The sequence below is a fragment of the Monodelphis domestica genome, chromosome 1 (assembly GCF_027887165.1).
Source record: "Monodelphis domestica isolate mMonDom1 chromosome 1, mMonDom1.pri, whole genome shotgun sequence".
Lineage (NCBI taxonomy): Eukaryota > Metazoa > Chordata > Mammalia > Didelphimorphia > Didelphidae > Monodelphis > Monodelphis domestica.
In genome coordinates, this window is record NC_077227.1 from 237,275,521 (window position 1) to 237,299,384 (window position 23,864).

Sequence of the window (23,864 nt, forward strand, 5' to 3'; positions counted from 1 at the left end):
ACTTTCCTTGTTCTGGACACTGTTCTCCTATTGCCAGTCAGTATAGCTGTCACTTCACATGATTGATCATTCTGAGCTCATATACTAAGAGGTTTATTGAATATCAGTTGTGTATTAATCAATTTGTCCCCTTCCCTTTGCCCCTGACATTTTCCAGATAAACTTTTACCTGGCTACATCTTCCCTATTCTATAATTAGGAAGTTGATATTTTGGAACCCAAATTTAGAACAAGTTCATCATATTATGTTTGGCTATTTTTTCTTCCAGGCAGTCTTTTTGGATACTGTTTCAGCTATCCTGTTTCCTGGCTTTCCATCCCTCCTTTTTATCATCTGCAAGGGCTTTCTATGGTATTATCTGACTTGTTGGTAAAATGTTGAACAGCACAAGTCATCATTGATAATGTGCTGTAGCCTGTTTTTAGCCACCATCCTCTCAGTTACCTTCCAGAGTGTCATTTTAATTCTTCTGAAATTTTATGGTCCTTGACCTCCTAGTTATACTAAGAAAATGCTAGAATTGAGAAAGGTTTTCTTTAGGACTAAGCATTTGTTGGAAGGATTGCAGAATAGGTCAGTTTTTCCAATGCAATCCAAACTGTTAGTGTAGCTTTATGGAAAACACTTATTAATTGTGCAAGAAAATTAATAAATCATTAATATCCTTTGACTAGAGAGTCTACTGCTGTTATCTTACATTCAGGAAGATATAGACACCATTCTTTTGGGTTTGTTTTATAGTGTCCTGCTGCCTTGTGAGGTCACTTGATTCTAGTTGTTGTATTCTGGTTCTTAAAGACTGGATTTCATCCTTAGCTTTTTGGTCGTCCTTTTCCTTTTGGTCTGATTTTCTTTGGAAGTCATCTTTCATCCTCTTTACCTCATCTTTCATCTCCTTTTCCTCATCTTTCATCTTCTTCACCTCATCTTTCATATGCTTTGCCTCATCTTTCACCTCCTTTGCCTCATTTTCCATCTGGTTGATTTTGGCTTTCAAGACACTATTTTCTTGTTTTAGTTCAAGTGCCTCTGTTTCCAGATGACTTATCTTAGTTTTTAAGTTCTTTTCCCAATTGCCTTCAGTCTCTCTTAATTGTGTTTTGAATTGCATTTTAAGTTCTTCCAAAGCCTGTGTCTAATTCGCTGGGATTTCTAATTTTTTCTTTGCTGGTCCTTCCCCCTCTGTTTTGTTCACTCTTTGCTCATTACCTGTGCAGAAGGTCTCTATTGTAATTTCTTTCTTCTTTTTCTGTTGTTTGCTCGAGTTTACCCCTTCTTTGCTCCCTGTATTTGTCTGTGCTCTTGCTCCTCTCATTTTTTTTTGGTTTTGGGGCTGTCAGTCTCTCTTCTTGGAGCTTTGTCAGATCTCTTGGTACAGTCTCAAGGGGAGGAATGTTAGCTTCCCTGTCCTCTAGAGGCTTTTGATCGGATTAAATTCAACTGTGTTGGGCTATATGTGCTCTGAGGCCGAAGACTCCTGGACGGCTGGGCCGCCTAAGTTCTCTCCAGTTCTCTCTAGCTGTTTCTCCACTGTCCGCAAGGTTCCCCAGTGCCTTTGCCTGCCCCGAGGTTCCTGTCCTTGCCGGAGGCCCTGCACTCTAGGGGGCAGAGGGGTCCTGGTCTCCCTGAGCTCTGAGGAGTCCTGATGGGATTAGGTTCAACTGGATTGGTCTGGATGTGCCCCGAGGCAACAGTGAGACTGGAGCCAGATGGAGGGAACTGGCCACGGCCCTGGTCTCTCCCTGGCTTCCTCCCTTCCTCCCCGCACATGCTGGACGCTCCGAGCCCCGCTGCTCACAAGGTAGACCCTCCAAACCAGCACCTTTGCCTGCCCAGAGGTTCCAGCTGCCGCTGGGGGCTCAGCCCTCTGGGTTGGGGGGAGGGGTCCTGGGACCTTCCCTCTGCCTTCCCCTTCGACCCGAGTGTTCTCGGATTCTGGCTTTTGGGGGGTATACCTTTTGATTTGAGTCTAAAAGGAGGGTTCCCCACCTCTGTCCTGTTGTTAAGTTTGAATTTGAATCCCCTAGGAGCATTCAGTTTGTGATCGGTAAGGAAGGGTTCTCAGAGGACTGAACTTTTGCTGCTTCTAAGCCGCCATCTTGACTCCGCCCCAAGATATAGACACCAAGAACAAAACTTCCACATAAAAAGTTTCATAAGAACATTATTTTTTATAACAAAAACATGTTCTCATCAGTTTGGAAATATATGAACAAATTGTCACACATGAATATAATAAATTATTCCTGTGCAATATTAAAATTTTAGAAAAATTTGATTAACCATTTTCTGTAAGATCCTCCTGTTTCCTACTCAATCTTAAAATGATATTCACTCCTTCTTGACTAATGTCTCATGAAAAGGATAAGAGAAAAAGAAGGAAAAGCAAGTAGAAACCTTCTGACCCAGAGCCTTCTATCTTGTGCTACATGTCCCTGAGGGCAGGAGGCAGATGGTGAGGAACAGCTATACCAACACCAGGCATCTTGTGCCTCCCAAGGCCAGATTGATCTCCCAGCCAGGATGTTGAGGACTCCTGTTCAAAGAGGAGCAGCCTTCATCTTTGCCTCAGGCCTTCCATCACCTGCTCCAGTGCCTCTCCATTTAGGGAAGAGGAAGAATAAAGTCAGTGGGGAGGGGGACTTCCTTCTCCTGCAAAGCAATTTTCTCTCTAATCTGCAGCCTTCAGAAGGAAGAGAAGTAGTAAAACAGGGCCTTTCTGCAGCCTCTCACACTGATGAACATCTTCTCCCAGATACTTTCTTCTCTCTTGGTTTCTGGGGTGCCACACTCCCCTGGTTCTCCATCTACTTCTCAGACTGCTCCTTCTCTGTTTCTTGGCTATATCCTTCTCCCAGTTGCAGCCTCTCATAGGTATTCCTCTGGATTCTGCATTGAACCCTCTTCTTTTCTCCCTCTATACTGCTCCCCTTGCTGATTTCCTCAGTTCCCTTGGATTTAATTACTGTCTCTAGGCTGATGATTCTCAGAACTACCTGCTGTGACCTCTCTGCTGACTTCCAGTCTTGTATCTCTAACTACCTTTCAGACATCTCAAACTGGATTTATAGTAGAAACCTTAAACCCGATATGTTGAAAACAGAATTCATCTTCTTTCCCCTTAAATACTGCTCATCTCCTGCCTTCCTTACTACTGTTGCGGGCAACTTCATTGTCCAGAGCCTAGGAGTTATCTTGGATTCCCCATTATTCCTCCTCTCCATCCAAGCTGTTGTCAAGGCCTGTGGATTTCACCTCTGCAATATCTCTCTGACACATCCTCTGTCTCCTCTGCCACTGCCACTGTCCCTCTGGTACAGACCCTGGATGACTGTGATAGCCTCCTCATGGGTCTGCTGCCACTCCAATCCCTCCTCCATTCAGCCAGTAGAGTAATTTTCCTAACTCATGTCTGATCATGTCATTCCCCTACTTAGTAAACTCCTGTGGCTCCCTATTGCCTCCAGGCAATGTTCTATTTGGTGGTCAAAACCCTTAATTACCTAGCCCCCTCCTACTGCTTCAGTCTTCTGACACCTTCCTCCTCAATATATACTATTCTATTCTCTGTTAGTTATTTCCTGTTTATCCTGTGTTTAGCTTGCTTTGTATATATTTATTTGCATGTCATCTCCCCCATTGGATTGTAAGCTCCTCGAGGGCAGGGGCTATCTTTTGCTATTGTATCCCTATTCCTTATCACAGTACCTGGCATATAGCAGGTGCTAAACAAATGTTTATAGACAAATTAGTTAAAAAAAATAACCATCTAGTTATCTGAGTGTGACAGCATATGTCCTATTTCACATTCAGCTCTCTACCTCTTCTAAGAACAGAGAAAGGGATCTTTTCCTTTCTTCTTTGGACCAACTTTATATATTATATATATATATATATATATATATATATATATATATATATGTCATAACCAGCTTGTTAATTATATTAGAGAGCATTTGATTTTAGTGTTTTTATTCTTTCTTTTTTAAATTTCCATTTCTATTTCTTTTCTTTCTATTTCTATTTTATGTTTTCTATAAAATGAAAATAATATTTATGCTTCCTAACTTGTCCAATGGTGGTAAGATCAAGTGGAATAATGTATACACAATGTAAATCTTATGTGCCATACAAATGTTAGTACTATTTTTTTTAACAAGGAATGTCTTGTCTATTTAGATTTTAATTAGGATTGTTTGTTGTTTGTTTTTTTTTTTCAGAGTTATCCGATTTCACAATGCAAAAAGGATCATGCGAGTTTTTTCCAGGTGACTGATCAAATAATCATTTTCTCTCTTCAGGGAACCTTTGTAAGTATTGAAAGCCTTGTTTCATGAAACCCCCAATTGCCTGAATAATAAACCATCAAGCAACCCATTTTTGAACACCGTAGATAGGACTAAGTACCCTTTTGGTCTCCTTAGTTTCTCTTATTATATCTAGGGGTCTCCCAAGTATTCTCCCAGGCTCTGGCTATAACCTATTTCCCAAGTGTCTTGTAACCAGTCTGTTGTTCCTCCTTGCTTCTTCTCTGTAAGGTGTATATATGTATGTACACATACATACACACATCTTACATATATACACATTCATACCTCACATATATGTATATACACACCTTAAATATATGTATGTACACACTCCCCTATATATACACCTTACATATATGTATATATGCACATACACACTCCCATATATATATATATATACCTTACATATATATATATATATATATATATATATATATATATATACACATGCACACACACACCTTTCATATATGTATACACACACATATCCAAATTGTTTAATTTGGTGAAATTTCTGTTACTGCTGTCTTTCCCCAGGCAATGTTCCCAGAGTAGTGGCTCTGCATGGTGGCCCATGAGTTTGTCCTCCTTGTCTTGATTAATGATGCATTCTATTTTAACTGCATTAGTAGTTTTTAGTTTTTTCAGATTGGCAGCATGTCTACATGTAATGACTGGACAACTATGTCAGATGTCATTCATTATTTCTTGTTGATTAATATTAATCATCTTATAGAGAACCTTGGCATAGAGACTGTTTCATAATTCCAGAAGAATTGAAAGACTATGTGCTTTGAAGTTTTTTTGTAATAATCATTAGTTGCTTAAGATGAACCTTTTCATGAAAGATCATGAGAATTTTGTACAAAGTAAGACACAAGACTATTGCAGTTTCTACACAGTGTTGCATTAAAGACTAAAAACAGTGTCACTCAGACTTGGACTTTCTATGTAAGCATAAATGAAGCATATGTAACACTTTGGAAATGAGCTTTTTTTCACATGGATATTCTAACAAGGTACTAAATATTCTGTTGTAGTTCTTTTTTGCCCAAAACTCTGACTCGAGTAGAATACTCTAAATTCTGGAGTATCTATAAGAAATGATGTATTTATTTATATAATTCAGACCTGTTTTTCTGAATTCTCCTTCCATATGTTGCTGTTAAAATGAAGCAGTAGGAAGAAGGAGGTCAGAAAGGGAACAAGGAATAGCACCATTGTTGGATTTCATAACCTCATACTTTGGCATCACTATATGCCAGCTGGTAGAAGTCATCCCTTGGTTAATCAGAGTTTAAAAGCAGTTTATGCAAAATGAGATAGCTAGAACTTAATATTGTGCTATAGAAAGCTGAACCATACTCTTATAGGTTAGCAACATTTCCATAGAAGAATAGCTTCTAGTCCTTCCCCAAGTTTCTTTCTGTTCTTAGAAAGACAAAAACTACTTAATCTCTGCCACTAACACAAATTCATACCAAGTTAAGTTAACTCTCTTCTATACACATTGTTGTCAAAACATGTTGGTTTATTTGCAAAAGTCCTGAGAGATGAACATCAAAATCTAAGCACCCCAAAGAAATCTAGCATTTCAATGAATGCCGGCTGTCTTATGTGATACTGACGAAAAATGATTACATCATATCTTACTTTTTACAACTGCTTCTTTGACTCCACCTTCTGAAGTTCAGTCCTGTCTTTTTCTGCAGTTGGGAAAGGATGGAGAGAAGAAAATCTTAAGTTTTCTTCTCAAAGTTGAGGGTGGCTGTTAAATTTAGCAAGTTTGGTAAATTTAGTTACCTTTTGTTATCATTTATTTTAGAAATTCTAAGACTGGTCTAGACTAATGAAAACTCTTTCCCTTTTTCTGATGATTTTCTCTTCCCAGAAAAGCTTAACAATGCTACAGATATGGTATTCCAGACTCGGGAAGCAAAGTAGGAATTACTCATTCGAAAAACAAAAGCCTCTACTGGTAGGAATTAGTAACATTTTATGAAAAATAAAACTCTTTTCAAGACAAAACAGCACTTTTAAACAATAGCTTTCAGTTCTGTCCATTCTGAGCGAACAAATCATTTCATCTTTTTGTATCTCATCTACTTTCTCTGTTGATAAAATCTGACTCTTAGTTATTAGTCTTAAACACTATCCTCCAGGTAAAATATGATACATATAATCTTTGACATAGTGTAGACATAAAAACAAGCTTGTAAAGTGAATTGTCATAAAACAAATTGTTTTTATGTGGTATTAATTTATCTTCTGAATCTGAAAATCTGAAAATATCTTCTGAATGAATATCTTCTGAACTAGAGATTTGGTGTGAAATCATAGCTTTGACCAATAATTTATCACAAAAGCAAAGCTAAGAAAACTTTAAAATAATAAATTTTGCTCTTGGTCCTACAAAATGGACATAAATTTTTTTGTGCATTTATTCTAAAAAGGGACTCAGTGTACTCCAAAATATACATATAGCACATAAAATATGGCTAATAAATCTTACCTAAAACTTATGTACTAACTATAATAATTATAAAGTACTTAAATGAACAAATTCTGAGTAAACAATAGCATTTTATGATCATTTCTCCCTTAGTGGAGTTATAAAGATAGATATAGAAGGGACAGATAGATAGTAGAAGGGACCGGCCATGGAGGGAGAGGGAAAGAAAAGGAAGGAAGGGGAGAGAAAGAGAGAGAGTGAGAGAGAGGGAAAGGGGCAGAAGGTGGGAAGGGGAAGAGAGAGGGAGGGTGAGAGAGAAAGGAAGTGTAGGAGAGAAAGAAAGGGAAAGGGAGAGATAGAGGTAGGGTGGGAAGGAAGGAAGGATATATAACATCCAGAGAAAGAAAGAGTGAGGGAGAGAAAAGGAAAGGAGAGGGAGGGAAGGAGGAACAGAGAAAATAGAAAGAAAAGGACAAGGGTTAAGGGGAGATGGAGGGAAGGAGAAAGAGAGAGAGAGAGAGAGAGAGAAATATACATGTAAATATATATTTATATAGAACATATATATATATATATATATATATAAAGAACACACGTTTAGAGGGAGAATATACATATAGAGACTTCATGTATTACAAATGCACGTGTGTGTATGTGTGTGTATTAGAGAGAGAGAGAGAGAGAGAGAGAGAGAGAGAGATTTGGATTTAGAATATCTTGGTTGGACTTTGGCCAAAACACTTCCCCATTATGAGCTTGACAAAACAGTTGAAAGATATTTTTTAACCATGTCCTTTTATAGTTATTGTGAGTAAAGGGCTTTATGATTTGTTACTCTCATTGAATTCACAACTACTTCCTTCTCCTTCCTTGAGGCAGACTTCTCTTGTCCACTCTGAAAAATAACTTGTGTCCAATCTCATCTGTGCTTTTCACAGATCCTCTAGGGAGAGAAGCACTACAATCTTCCATGATAACCTGTTTAATTCTCACAATTACTTTGGAAGTTCTCACTGAAGTTCTCCCAGTGACTCCAGTAACCTGTCCACACAGGAACTCCTTTTGTACTTACCTGTTGTTTTCACTTTTTCTTTCAGATTAATGATGGTACCATTACATTAAAATTGGGTTTGGATGAAGTGTATACTTTAACAACCATCACTACAGGTCAAAAGGGCAGTCATCCTACTCCTCCAGAATCACGACCATTTCCATCTAACTATGAAGAGAATTTCAATTTTGGCAAGTGTCGTATTTTTTAAAGCATCTTAACATAGATTTTATTTTTAGAATTGTGTCAGCTGCCATGTACCAGTTTGTTTTCATTGTGAAGCCGATGTGAAACCTTAATCATAAATGATTTAATCTACTGGGTCTTTTTATCTTTTTGTGAGAGTAAAGTTGACTTTAAGGCTTCACTGAAGACCTCCAACCTTCTTAGCTTTGAAGAGATGTTTCACTAGATGATGCATGAATTTTATGGTAAGGGATCTTATGGGACATACCAACTGTCCCTGGTAACAAACCAATTGAAAGTATTAATATGCCAGGCACTGTGTTAAGTGCAGAAGACACAATGAAAGATTAAAAACAGTCCCTGATCTCAAGACACTCACATTCTGATGAGGAATCAGTGCATTATTATATAAGCTCTCCAAAGTGTAGAGGGTAGTTAATCTGAATGGGGTGAATATTACGAGGCTGGAAGGACTAGAACAGGTTTCCTATACTAGGTAGGATTTAAGCTGAGCCTTGAAGGACAGCCAGAGAAACTAAGAAGCAGGAGTAAGGAAGGAGGGCATTGGGGAAAGCTGGTTACCTCACTGGATAAAAAACAAGTCTTAGAGAGAAGGTCCTGGGCTCAAATTTGGCCTCCAACATGTCCTAGCTGTGGGACACTTGTCAAGTCACTTAGCCCCCATTGTCTGGCTTTATTGCTCCTCTGCCTTGGAACCAGTACTCAATATCGATCCTAAGACAGAAGGTAAGGTTTTAATTTTAAAAAGAAAAAAAAAGGAATATATTGCAAAAGGCATGAGGGAACAGTTAATTTAGAGGCAGACAGGTGGGCAGTGGAGTATAGAAAGGGAAAAGCAGAAAAGAGGTCAGTGAGGCTAGATTGTAGAGTATTAGATGGGGAGTAAAGTGTCAGAAAATGGAAAAGGGAGGGGGGTCCAGCCTGCACAAAGCTGCGGATGCTAAACAAAAGAATTTTATATTTGATACTGCAATCAATAGGGTATTGAGGGTATTGAGTAGGGATGTGATGTTGTTTGTTCTGCACCTAAGGAAGATCATGGGAGCATCTGAGTGGATAGTCAAGATTTCAGGAAGACACTAAAGACAGAGACCAGTTACTGCACTGGATTACATTTCCAGGCTAGATGCAATGAGGGCTCCGGCGTATTGGCTGGTGAAGAGAGAAAAGATGCATGGGAGAGTACTGTGAAAGTAGAAAGGACAAGACTTGGATATGGGGTAGATGAGAATGTAGAGTCTGGGATGTCACTGAAATTGTACTCCTGAGCAGAGGAATGCTGCATACTTTGCCCTCCTTGTCCATAGTGTCCTCAGTTGCAAAATGATTCCATCAAGGTATGTCATGGCAGAAGCCCAGCCGCCATGTCCACAAATGTTCAGTAAAGCTTAATGATTGCTTATTGAGCAACTCTCTTAGCAGCAGCCTGGTTAGTTTGACTTTCTAAGACCTAACGAGTGGCTTCAGATCTCTTTGGAAAATTTCATTAACCCAATTCTCTATGTAGAAGTTTAGCTTTCACTGACTTCTTTGGATTCTCCATGTGTGAGAGATTTGGGTGAGATCTAGGCTAGTTACACATGTGGTAGAAATGCCGTGGGAAAGCTGCCTTTACTCTCTCTCATCTCTGAAGCCATGAGGCTATGCTGAGACATTCAATCTAAAATTTAGCTTATTATTAATAAGCTAGAAAAGTTAGAATTCAGAAGTAATACTTGAATCCATATTACAGGATTCCTATGAGACTGAAATCAGATAATGAATGTGAAAAGATTTTGACAACTAAAAACTTCCATACAAATAAATATGAGATAATGTTGTTAGAACTGCTGTTCTATATAATCTTCAGCATGGATGAGAGGCTCTTATTTGACAGTAAAGATGGTCTTGTGGAGGCTTTGATAGGGAGGTACCTTGAGACAAAAACTGTATTATGTTCATTTGTGATAGTGGAAAAAATACCCAAATTCAGCAGTTTTAGGTTCTTTATGGCCATGCTACACATAAAGAAACATGAAAGTTTTGCAAAGAAATGAGCTATGAAAAGTATATTCAAAAGACATTAGAAACAAATCGTGGTGATTATCTCCTAGTAAAGGAAAAGAGTATGTGACTTCAAAAAATAGGTTAAAACAGTTACACAAAAGTTAATATACTTAATTCACTACATAAATCATAATTGCTAGTTCCTCATTGATACAGAATCTTGGGCTGCAGTCAGTTTGTATGTGTGTCCATTCCTGTGCATGCACATCCATGTGTTTGTACGCATGTTTTTATTTGTACAAGGCACATATGCTTGTGATTTACTTATTTTAAAGTTGAAAGGTTTTTTTGATAATTGCTCAATGAAATATAAATCCAAAGAGTTTAATGGCATATTCAAAATGATGACTTTCTTTTTTTCAAACTAGGCCAGACACGTGGTATTATAGCTCCACAATTTGCAGATCAAACAGGTGTATTTGAATACTTCATGAATGACCAGGACGCATCAGGTCATTTCTTCACCTTTCGCCAACAGGTCACTCAGAGACCTATCACTTGGGCTGATGATGCAGATCAGACCATCAGTATTATAGGAGATCATAACTGGTATGTTCATTGGGGCTACCTCATATGGATCTGGTGGAGAGTCGGGTACCAGATGCTGGCTTGCTAACTCCATGGTCAGTCTTGAATGGTTCCCACAGTCTGTCTTGGGTTACCATACAGGACTGACTAAATATCCATTTGATAGATTTATTTGTGCTCTCATCACTTTTGGCAAACTACATTTCCCTATTTGGGCTTAAGTTTCCACTTCTATAAAATGAGGAATTAGATTAAGCAGGTTCTAACATCTTTTTGAGCTCTCCGCTCTGATTCTCTGATGACACAATTGCAAGCCTCTTTTCCTTTGAAGAGGGGAATACACTGTTTTTACACATCTTTCTATTCAACCATGATTGTTACAGGGGCATTTTGACTTGCATGTGAAAATGAAAGGATCCTTGATGAAATAACTTATGACTCATGGCTTTAATGTGCTCACAAGTTACATGTTTTAGATTCTCTCTAAGTCTCATTTTGTAGCTGTTGGTCTCATAATGCCACCTACTGGATGGATTTTAAGATTGTATTGAAGATTCCTTTTGTGGAATTAAGGCCAAGTACTGTCCTTGTACACTAGATAGCACTGGTAAGAAGCAAAAGCAGCTTTTATAGTTGGAGAGGTAATGCAACTCTGAACTTTGCTTATTGAATTGAGTCGTGTTGTCTTCTCTACTATTGCAATATTAAATCAGAGACATGTAGTGTTAAGAGTGAGGAAATAGAAGTTAAAACTCTGACACTTACCTTTGTTCCTCTGGGGTCATGGACATCTCCAGAGGAAAGAGATAGTATGGTTCTGCCTTGGATTTTTTTAAAAGTTTATTTATTTAATTAATTAGTTTAAAATATTTTTCTGTGGTTATATGATTCATGCTCTTTCCCTCCTTTCCTCCCACCCCTCTCCCATAGCCAAGGAGTAATTCCACTGGGTTTTACATATATCATTGATCAAGACCTGTTTCCATATTAATAATATTTGCAATAGAATGATCATTTAGAATCTACATCCCCAATCATATCCCCATCAACCCATGTGATCAAGAGGTTGTTTTTCTTCTGTGTTTCTATTCCCACAGTTCTTTCTCTGAATATGGATAGCATTCTTTCTCCTAAGTACCTCAGAATTGTCCTGGATCATTACATTGCTGCTAAAGTCCATTATGTTCAAATGTGCCACAATGTATCAGTCTTTGTATACAGTGTTCTCCTGGTTCTGCTCCTTTTGCTGTGCATCAATTCCTGGAGGTTGCTCCAGTTCACATGGAATTCCTCCTTTTTGTTATTCCTCTTAGCAAAATAGTATTCCATATCCAACAGATGCCACCACTTGTTCAACCATTCCCCAATCTAAGGGAGTCTCCTTATTTTCTAAATTTTTGCTACCTCAAAAAGCATGGTTATAAATATTTTTGTACTCATATTTTTCCCTATTATCTCTTTGGGGTACAAACCCAGCAGTGCGATGGCTGGATCAAAGGGCAGGCAAGGCAGTCTTTTAAAGCCCTTTGAGCATAGTTCCAAATTCCCACCCAGAATGGTTGGATCAATTCACAACTCCACCAGCAATGTATCAGTATCCCAATTTTGCCATATCTCCCCCAGCATTTATTACTTTGTTTTGCTGTTATTTTAGTCAATTGGCTAGGTGTGAGGTGGTGTACCTCAGAGTTGTTTTGGTTTGTATTTCTCTGATTATAAGAGATTTAGAATATTTTTTCATGTGCTTATTTATAATTGTGATTTCTTCATCTGAAAATTGTCTCTTCATGTCCCTTGCCCATTCATCAATTGGGGAATGACTTTATTTTTTATATAATTGATTTATCTCCTTGTAAATTTGAGTAATTAGACCTTTGTTGAGTGGTTTTTGTTGTAAAGATTTTTTTCACAATTTCTTGTTTCCCTTTGTGAAGATGGGATTAACTCTCTCCTCCTCATTTTTAGATTTAATGACCAGAAGCCTATACACCCCACTTACAGTTGAGTGGAGGATGACTGCCCACTGGGCAGTCATAAGCAAAGCTTTATCTGTAATTAGTACACATAAAATGTTAGGAAGTCACAGGAAGTGACAAAAAGGAATGGTCTTTTAAAATGGCAAGAACTTCCTTTGAAGAGGTCTTTCACCTTCAACTTGATTTTGAAGGAGCTTCAGCTTGAGACCCTGGACTACTTTTGTACTTTTCCCTTAGAACTACCATGTGGGATGAGTGAAAAAGGCTGACTCCATTCCGGGATTTTCTGAAGGGTCTTGTCTGAGGAGAGGCCTACCCTCTTGAGAGAGGCTTCATATATCCCCAAGAAGGAAGGTCCCAGGACCCCTTCCCCACCTACAGTGCTGAGCCTCCAGTGGTGTCTGGAATCTCTGAGCCCACAAGGACTCTTGTCTGGAGGGAGTACCTTGTTGGCACAGCTTTGCCAGGATCAGGGCATTGAACATAGGCAGTGAGGAGGAAGCTGGAGGAGAAGAGCAGAGAAGGAAGCTTAGTCACAGCCTAGACACTCCATCTTGACCACCCCCTCAAGGTTTTGGCCTCAGGGCACATCCAGATGTGCAAATCAACTCTGCTCTGGCTCAATCTTATCAATAGGGCTGTTAAAAAGCCTTCAGAGGGCAGGGAAACTCAAGCTTCAATACCCCTCCCCCACAGACTGCCCTGAGAGTCTTGCTGACTAAGCTCCAGGGGCAAAAGCTACAGCCACTACAGGTTACAACCTTGATAATAGGGTGGGCAGCCCAGCTCCTTTTCATCTTCTGCAGCCAACTGGGAAAGATCTGATCTCAGGGCTCATCAATACCATCAACTTGACCTGATCAATTAATAGAGCAGAGAAGAATCCCCTTCAGGACAGAATATCCCAAACCCATAGATCCAGCATGTTATCAAAGAAACAAGATTACAGGCAATTACAGGGGGGAAAGAAGGTGAAAATATGAGGAAACAACAGAAAAAGAAAAAAGAAATTGGAATCAACAGCTTCTATCTAGGCAATGAACAAATAGTGAGAGAGGAGGACCAAGGAACACCAAGCAAAAACACAGAAACTCCAGTAGATTAGACATAGGCTTTGAAAGAACTCAAAAAACAATTCAAAAAATAATTACGAGAAGCTGAAAAAAAACTAGGTAAAGAACTTAAAAAGCAAAATAAGTCATATGGAAACAGAAAATAGCGTCTAGAAAGCCAAAATTAACCAGCTTGAAAATGAGGCAAAGGAGATAAAAGATGAGTCAAAGAAAATGAAAGATGAGCTCCAAAGAAAATCAGACCAGAAGGAGGATGACCAAAAAGCTAAGGATGAGATTCAGTCTTTAGAAACTAGAATTTAACAACTAGAAGCAAATGACTTCACAAGGCAGTGTTGAGAGAAATTATAAGGCATGCAAAAGGACAAGAAGTAAGACAAGAAGCTGGAGATTGATCCTAGCTGTCAATCAAAGGAAAATTCCATTTGGAATGTGACCCAGAAACAGTTGAAGGCAAAAGCCAACAGTGATTGATTTTCTGGGACTTGGCTGAAGGCTTTTGGGCTGATGGTGGTGACTTTGAAGGAAGAAGCTGGGTTTATCTCTGGGATTTGGGGTAATCAGGCTGGAGGTGGCCTGGATGATTTGAAGATAGAAGGACAGCAGTCCATATATCTCTCTTTGACTTGCTCTGTTTTATTTTAGTGGCTGAATTGCCATTTCTCTCAATATCCTCCAACCTAAGAATCACTGTAGGTAATAGGGAAATCTTCACTACCTTCATCCTCTATCTTTCCTGTTTTCCCCAATAAACCCTTACTTGAGAAAAAGAAGAGAAAGGAGTATTTCCTCTAAAACATCATAGCTCACCCTGAGTGACTTAGAAGGAGGCAAAAGAAGAAGGGGTAAGGGGAAACTGAAGGGAAGAAGATGGGAGGAAGGGAGATTGGAAGAGGGAGGAAGGGAAGTATAAAAGGGAGGAGGGTAGGCAAAAGAAGATAACTACCTGATCCATTAGATATCTAGTATCCATCAAATATACCCTCCAAGATTATCTATTACAGCAACAAGGATCTATAAAACAAAATAAAAAGAAATGAAAAATTTGAGGAAAATATGAAACCTCATTGACAAAACCATAGGCTTGGAAAATAGATCTAGGAGAAACAATATAAGAATTTTTGGACTACCAGAAGAGCATGAAAAAAAAAAGAAAAGAAAAAGCCTGCACATCATTCTACAGGAAATTATCCAAGAAAATGGCCTGACATTCTAGAGCGTGAGGGAAAAGTGGAGATTGAAAGAATCCATAGATCACCTCCTTTACTTAATCCCCAACTGACAACACCCAGGAATGTTATAGCCAAATTCAAGAACTACCAGACCAAGGAAAAAACATTACAAGTTGCTAAGAAGAAGTCATTCAGATACCATGGAACCACAGTTAGGATAACACAAAATCTGGCTGCATCTACACTGAAGGACAAAAAGGCATGGAATATGATATTCTGGAAAGCAAAAGAACTAGGTCTACAACCAAGAATCAACTACCCAGCAAAACTGACTATATTCTTGTAGGGGAAAGTATGGTCATTTAATAAAATAGAAAACTTCCAAGCATGCATAAAGAAAAGACTGGACTTAAAGAGAAAATTTGATGCTCAAACACAGAACTCAAGAGAATTACCAAAAAGTAAATAAGAAAGAGGGAAAAAGCAACAACAAACAACTATTTTTAAGAGACCCAATAAATTAAAATGATATGTATCCCTATAAGAAAAGAGGATATTGTTAACTCTTAAAAATTGTTATCACCTGGTTAGCTAAAAGAATTATACTTAGAGGGAACAATGACAAACTGTATATGATGAAATGCCTATATATATATATATATATTATATATATATATATATATAACTAGAGATAATAAAGAAATTAATGGAAAGAGAAATGGGAAAAGAGACAAAATGGAGTAAATTTATATTTCATAAAGAAGGTCATGTTGGGAGTGGGGGAGAACACCAAGGCACTGGAAAGATAAAGAGGTTGGAGATAGGAAATATTTAATTCTTACATGTATTAAAATTGACTCAAAGAGGGAAGAACAATCAGATCCATTGTGGTAGAGAATTGATTCTTGCCCTATAGAGAAGTAGAAGGGTAACAAAAGGACTGGTGGGGTGGGAAGTAATACAAGGGAGAAGGAGGTTGGGGGATAGTTTGAAAAGACCCAGAAGAAGAATAAGAAGGAGGGGGAAGGGAAGCAAAATAAGGGTAGGAATTGGGGGGACTGATTAAATACAAAACACTGGTGTAGAAGGAAATAGTGAAAGAATAACGGGTAGGACTAGGAGTAGAAATCAGAACATTGGGAAATACACAGTTGGTAATCATAACTCTGAATGTGAATGGAATGAACTCACCTATAATACAGAAGCAAATAGCAGAGTGGATTAGAAAACAAAATCCTACCATATTTTGCCTACAAGAAACACACATGAGGAAGGTAGACACACACAGGGTAAAGGTAATTGGATGGAGCCAAATCAATCGGGCATCATCAGAGAAAAAGAAGGCAGGAGTTGCAGTCATGATATCTGACAAAGCCAAAGTAAAAATAGATCTAGTTAAAAGAGACAGGGAAGGTAATTACATCCTGATAAAAGGCAGTATCAACAATGATGAAATATCAGTACTCAACATATATGTACCAAATGATATAGCATCCAGATTTCTAAAGGAGAAACTAGTGGAGCTCAAGGATGAAATAAATAATAAAACTATACTAGTTGGAGACCCGAACCTTCCTCTATCAGTTCTAGATAAATCAAAACAAAAAATAAATAAGAAAGAGGTAAGAGTTGTGAATGAAATCTTAGAAAAATTAGAGTCAATAGATATATGAAGAAAAATAAATAGGGACAAAAAGGAATACAACTTCTTTTCAGCAGCACATGGCACATTAACAAAGATTGACCATATACTAGGTCATTATAACATGGCATACAACTGCAGAAAAGCAGAAATAATAAATGCAACCTTTTCAGATAATAATGAAAAAAAACATAATAATTAGAAGGGTACATGGAGAAGCAAGTCAAAAATTAATTGGAAATTAAATAATATGATTCTCCAAAATCAGTTAAAGAACAAATCATAGAAACAATAACTTCATTGAAGAAAATTATAATAATGAGACATCCTTTCAGAATCTATGGATGCAGCCAAAGCAGAACTCAGGGGGAAATTTATATCCTTGAGTTCATATATTAACACATTAGAGAGGGCAGATATCAATGAATTAAGCATGCAAATTACAAAATTAGAAAGTAAACAAATTAAAAATCTTCAGAAGAAAACTAATTTAGAGAGCCTAAAAAATAAAGGACAGATTAATAAAGTTGAAAGTCAAATAACTATTGATTTAACAAACAAGACTAGAAGCTGGTACTTTGAAAAAACAAATAAAATAGACAAAGTACTGGCCAATCTAATTTAAAAAAGGAAAGAAGAAATCCAAATCAGCAGTATTAAAGATGAAAAGGGAGTCCTCACCTCTAATGAAGAGGAAATTAAGGCAATCGTTAAAAATTATTATGTCCAATTATATGGCAATAAATATGACAATCTAGGTGATATGGATGAATATTCACAAAATATAAATTGCTTAGATTAACAGAAGAAGAAATAGAACTCCTAAATAAGCCCATATCAGAAAAAGAAATTGGATAAGCCATCGAAGAACACTCTAAGAAAAAATCCCTAGGAACAGATGGATATACAAACGAATCCTATCAAACATTGAAAGAACAACTAATCCCAAAACTATATAAACTATTTGACAGAATAAGCAAAGAAGGAGTTCTACCAAATTCCTTTTATGACACAAATATGGTACTGATTCCAAAGTCAGGCAGGTGAAAAATAGAGAAAGAAAACTATAGACCAATCTCCCTAAAGAACATAGATGCAAAAATCTTAAATCGAAAAAGACTATCGAAAAGACTTCAGCAAGTGATCAGGAGGGTTATTCACCATGATCAGGTGGGATTTATACCATAAATGCAAGGATTGTTCAATACTATAAAAACCATTCACATATTTGACCATATCAATAAGCAAACCAACAAAAATCAAATGATTATCTCAGTAGATGCAAAAAAAGTCTTTGACAATATACAACACTCATTCCTATTGAAAACACTAGAAAGTATTGGAGTAGAAGGGCCTTTCCTAAAAATAATAAAGAGTTTATATATATCTAAAACCATCAGCAAACATCATCTGCAATGGGGATAAACTAGAAGCCTTCCCAGTAAGATCAGGAGTGAAACAAGGATGCCCATTATCATCTCTATTATTTAACATTTTACTAGAAACACTAGCTGTAGCGATTAGAGAAGAAAAAGAAATTGAAGATATTAAAATAGGCAATGAGGAGACCAAGCTATCACTCTTTGTAGATGATATTTTGTTTTAGTTAAAGAATCCTAGATAATCAACTAAAAAGCTAGTGGAAATAATCAGCAACTCTAGCAAAGTAGCAGGATACAAAATAAACCCACATAAATCATTAGCATTTCTACATATTTCAAACACATCTTAGTAGCAAGAATTAGAAAGAGAAATTCCATTTAAAACCACCCTAGACAATATAAAATACTTAGGAATCTATCTGCCAAGACAAACACAGGAACTATATGAACACAACTACAAAACACTTTCCACACAATTAAAACTAGATCTAAATAACTGAAAAAAAAAAAACATTTAATTGCTCCTGGGTAAGATGAGCTAACATAATAAAAATGATAATCCTACCCAAACTTATTTAGTTATTTAGTGCTACAACCATCAAACTACCAAGAAACTTATTTACTGAATCAGAAAAAAATCAGAAAAGAAAAACATAGCAAAGTTCATTTGGAAGAACAAAAGATCAAGAATATCCAGGGAAATCATGAAAAAAAAAATATGAAGGAAGATCTCAAACTATACTGTAAAGCAGTGGTCATCAAAACAGTATGGTACTGTATAAGAGATAGAAAGAAGGATCAGTGGAATAGACTTGGTATAAATGACCTCAGCATGATAGTGTATGATAAACCCAAAGATCACAGCTTTTGGGAACAAAAACCCAGTATTTGACAAAAACTCCTGGGAAAATTAGAAAACAGAAAGGACGAGATTAGAATTAGATCGACATCTCATACCCTGCACCAAGATAAATTCAGAATGGGTGAGTGATTTAAATATAATGAAGGAAACTATAAGTAAATTAGGTGAATATAGAATAGTATATCTGCCGTAGATTTTTATGTGTATGAATTAATATCTCATCTATCCTAGGCTTTAAGGTCTTTTAGTTCCTTTGTGTTACTACTGCCTAGCATTGTGCCTTACATTAATAAAAAATTCCATCAATCAGTCAGTCAGTCAGCCAACTAGCATTTATTATGTACTTATGTGCTGAGGTCTGTGCTTATAGCCCCCAGTAGTGAGAACAGGCCCCAGTAAAATCATGACCATAACCTAGAAGTAGGCGGACACAAAGTTTTGCTCTCTCCACAATAAGAACTTAATCTAGTTCCTTCCCAAATACTAAATGTCCTTCTAAGAAATTATTGGTGCAAGAATTCTGTGAGAAATTCTGTTATATGTTTACACATTGACATATTGATTTATTATCCTATAGAAAACTCTAAGTTTTGGTGAGGTAAACTATGTCATTGCACTAAGATTGCAAATCATTACTAACCATTGTCCATGTACATAGGTTATCTAATCTCTTAGCTTATGTCATTTTCTCTATAAAATACTAGCTGTGATCAATGTACCTTGCCTCTGGTTTCTACCAGCTTCATTGACCCTCCTGATGCGTGTCATCCTTAGCGCCATGTCTCATTCTCTTCACCCCTCTGGAAACGATGAATTTTTGTCAGTCACTTGACATGCACTAAATACTGGGAATATATAGGCAGTTGAAGTAATTTAGAAATTGTGCCAACAATAAAATCTGATATTGCTTGATTATTTATACAAAATGATATTAACTTCTGAAACAGTGAATTTAAAGGTATTCCCAGGTCAGGAAAGGAATTCAATTTGAGACCACCAATTTGATCCAAAAATGTAAGCTCTTTTATTTTTTTAATTAATTTTTTTTAACTCTTACTTTCCATTTTAATCAATACTACGTTTTGGTTCTAAGGCAAAAGAGTGGTAGGGGCTAGCCAATGGGGGTTAAGTGAGTTGCCCAGGGTCTAATAGGTGGGAAGGATCTGAGGCCAGATTTGAACCTAGCATGTCCCATTTGTTGGCCTGGCTCTCAATCTTCTGAACCACCCAGTTGCTTCCTGTACCTACTTTTAATAAGGAGTTAATTGCATAACCTTACTCTTATGTTTTCTATTCAATTAAAAAACATTTATTAAGTGCCTACTATTTAGAATCATTATGTCATAACTGTAAGAACATTCAATAAGTATTTAGTAAACACCAACTTTGTTAATCAGCTAGGTGGTTCATTGGATCAAGGATTGGGCCTGGACTCAGAAAAAACAGCTAGCCAGGGTTGTTGTGGGGATCAAATGAGGTAATAATAAAGAATGTTCCAAAAATTGGAATGGAATTTTAAGCTAATAAAGCTTAAATCTACCTTCCAACTTTTGAAACATGGTGCAATTTTAGTGCTTTGCTATGTAAATGCTAGCCACTGCTGATGGATGGGCTAACTAGATTGATCCTTGGTTGCATCCCTGTACTTGAAATGTTTCCAGCTAGGGTAGGACATTCTGGAGCTTGAGGCCTCCTGCTATTCCTTCTGAGAAACCAGAGTCATGTTCACACCAGAATGACATATCAGAGTTAGACTTTGGTGCTATTGAATCAACTGTTTCTTTGTGTTAGATTGAGATAGAACATTAAATGTTTCCCATCTTAGCCAGTGGAGAGGTGTATTTTAGCCATGGAATACACTGCAGAAATACATAAAGGCAGAAGGGGGCAGAATGAAATAGGAAATGTGGTTGCCATGTAGAATATATAAAGGGAAATAAGAGGAAATCAGATGGGAAGTGTGGATTGGAGTTCAATGGGGCCTTAAATGGCAGCCTAAGAAGTTTGTTACCTTCTAGGTAATATAGAACTAATGAAGATTTCTAAATACAGGAATTCCATGTAGAGATGTGGCTAGGAACATATATAAGGGTATATTGGAAAAGGAAATTGAATATTTAACTAAGACCAGTTAAGAGAATCTTATAGTAGTCTGGGCAAGTGCTTAGGACACATCTAATCTAGCTTCCTCCCTATGTGAGGGAACTAAGAACCATGGAGGTTAGATAAATTGTTGAAGACCACACAATCTCAGTGACCAAGAGGTTGAATTTTAAAGTCCTTTCCAGTTCTAACATTCTTTGATCTATATCCTAATATCTCTATATAGGGTGAAATCTGAAAGCACAAATTGTAATTAATCCCTCTATATAACCTTCCTGCCTTAAGTTTCTCCCACTTCTAATCTATTCATCATTGTCCTATTGTTCTTTCTAAAATATTACTTTCATTTTATCACTTTCCTGCTCAGGAGCCCACAATGGCTCTTCATTACCAACTATATCAAGTCTTAAGTTCTTGTTCTTGGTTTTCAAAACTGTCTATGAGATGGACCCTTGCCTGAATTCCCTCAGCTTGCCAACTGCCCCCTAGTCACACAGATCTGCCTTCTACATAGGCCATTAGTCTTTCTATCTGTGCTTTTGTTCCTATCATTGTCCTTGTTTTGAGTACCATTACTATTTCTCTCCCATTATGCAAATAGTTTACTTATCAAGATGAGGTTACATCCCCCTTCTTCCATGAAACATTTTCCAAACTTAATCCCACATTAATTTCTTCCCAGTTCAATAATCTGTCTAGTAAGCATTTTAGGTGACAAAGTCTTTGAGGGTTGGCTGAGGCACTATATTACATTTATGTATACCTCATTGACATCAAATTTTGATTCTCAGTAAATAATTATTGTTTAGATTAAGTTAGATTACAGTTTATTGCAGGGCATATGACATATTTCTGTCTTGCAAATGTCACCCATTTGGTAAATTTTTAGGATAGCTTTCCAAAGTGCTCTGATGAGCAAAATTTTCTACCAGGGGTTGTATGTGATAGCATACATCATTTATCCCTCCTAATGGGGAGACAAAGGCTCATGGAATTCTCAAGCTTGAGTGTTCTGAGTTATGGGGGCCTAAAGCCAATTGGGTATGTACCCCAAGTCCAAGACCAATATGGCAAGACTGTGGGAGTAGGAGCCATCAGACTGTCTATGGAGTTTGTAAGTTGAATGGATCAAGGCTTCTGTGCCAAACAGAGTGAATATAATAGACCCTTCAGTAGCCCCTCCACCTTTAACTTGGTCAAGATAGGAGACTCAGTGTCCTGAGGTTAAAAAAATTTTTTCTACCAGACAGTTAGGAAGAAATGTTGATTTTTATTGCTTACTTTCTAAGGGCAGGATAGGCTATTAACAACAAAAAAAAAAAGGTTAATTTAAAAATTATAGGATTTAGAACAAACTTTTCAGTGCTTATTTGTAGTTCTGCTTAAGTAAATCAAGTCTCATTTTCTAGAAAAATACAAAAATAGCACCACCAATTGTAAAAGTACTTCAGTTTGCAGGAGACTAGCCCCTCTTCTTATTTGGTTTTAACTGAGTGCCAACAGAATAATTTTAACACTGAGGAACTTTAACTGAAGCTGTGTAAAACTTTCCATCTTGGTAGCAAGCACTGATTGTAATTAGATTGGCAACTAGAAAATTGCCTTTCATGGCATATATCTGAACTCTGCATCTTGAGTATCAAATTTGCTTAGTTTATTGTCATATGTGTGTGTGTGTGTGTGTGTGTGTGTGTGTGTGTTTGCTTTCATTAGCACTACAGGTGAATTATGATTGTGGAAGAGTGAACTGTGCTCTCTTCTATTTCATCCATTATCTATTAAATTTCCTAATAAGTGCTTATTATGGATTGTGATATGTGAAACAGAAAAAAAAAAGTAAGATCTTATTGAAATAGAAAAATGAGATGGATGGCGAAGCCAAGATGACCACAGAGTTACAGAGTAGCAGGAACAGTAAGACTCTCCTTACAACCTCCTCACTACAAAGCATCTCAAAAGGGCAAAAATCAAAATTAGACGAGTTAAGGGGCTCTGCCATGGGGAGCAGCCTTGAAGGCAGGCAGTGTTTAGGCATTTCCATTATACCAAGGGGTAAAATTACACCTACCAAATCATGAGCTGATCACCTCTCCCCTACTCAGAGGGAGGAGAAAGGAAGCCACTCAGCATTTATGCAGTGCCTACTATGTACCAGGCACTGCGTTCAGTGCTTTACAATTATTATCTCATTTGATTGTCACAATAACCCTGCAAGGTTGATATTATTACTTCCATTTTACAGTTGAGGAAACTGAGGCAAAACAGCAGCAAAATTACTTTCCCAGAGTCTCATGGAGAGTATCTGAGACTACATTGGAACCCTAGTCTTCCTGACCCCAGACCCAGCCTTCTACCTACTGTGCCTCATAGCCAGCCATGTAGGCTCTGAGGGCTGTCTGAATTAGCTGCCAATCCAAGCTCTGTTTCAGGGGATTCTCTGACCAAAGATTTCTTTATTGATGATCAGTCTCTTGGTTTTGCCAGGACCTACGTACTCCTAGTCTTTCCAGAATGGTAGATAGAACTCAGTAGAGTGTATGAGCTCCTGCCATTGTTTTTGAGAATGCGTCATCTCCTTCTCACAGTGAGGCTTCAGAGAAGCACTTCATGGAGGAGTCATCAAGCTGTCCTCCTTCTGGATACTTAAGCCTTGTTAGTTGAGAGGAAAATGCTTCTCTCCAGGTATATATATATAACAGAAGCAATGGGTTTATTTGACTTAATTCATGGAAGACATTACCAAAACTAAGAAGAGGGGATTCCTGCTAGCTTAAGGCAGGAGTTCAGAGGGAACAGAGACCTCAGGTCAGGAATACTTTAGGCCAAATCCTGCTTTAAGCCTCATCACAAGGCTCTGGGACCTTGGACGAATCACTTAGCCTTTGTCTGCCTCAATTTCCCTTGCCTATAAAATCAAAGTAATCAAATAACAAATCTCACAGTTGCTGTCAGGGGGAAATAAGATAATCATATATATGTATATACAAAGCATTTTGTAATTCTTAAAGTTCTATATCATTAATAGTGTTTACTATTACTATTAGTAGTGCAATTAACTA

General features: G+C 37.4%; 1 protein-coding gene across 9 annotated transcripts in view; it reads left to right on the forward strand.

The window, feature by feature from the left end:
- Positions 1-23,864, forward strand: part of LOC100020089 (galactocerebrosidase-like) — a 147,338-nt gene that overhangs the window by 81,691 nt on the left and 41,783 nt on the right. For 7 of the 9 annotated variants that reach the window (XM_056820509.1, XM_007472685.3, XM_007472687.3 and 4 more), the window contains 4 exons: positions 4,222-4,311; positions 6,203-6,289; positions 7,861-8,005; positions 10,436-10,616. In XM_056820509.1, the coding sequence (XP_056676487.1) occupies positions 4,222-4,311; positions 6,203-6,289; positions 7,861-8,005; positions 10,436-10,616 (503 nt within the window). The remainder of the gene's footprint in view (positions 1-4,221; positions 4,312-6,202; positions 6,290-7,860; positions 8,006-10,435; positions 10,617-23,864) is intronic. The other 2 variants (XM_007472684.3, XM_056820527.1) reach the window with 1 other exon arrangement.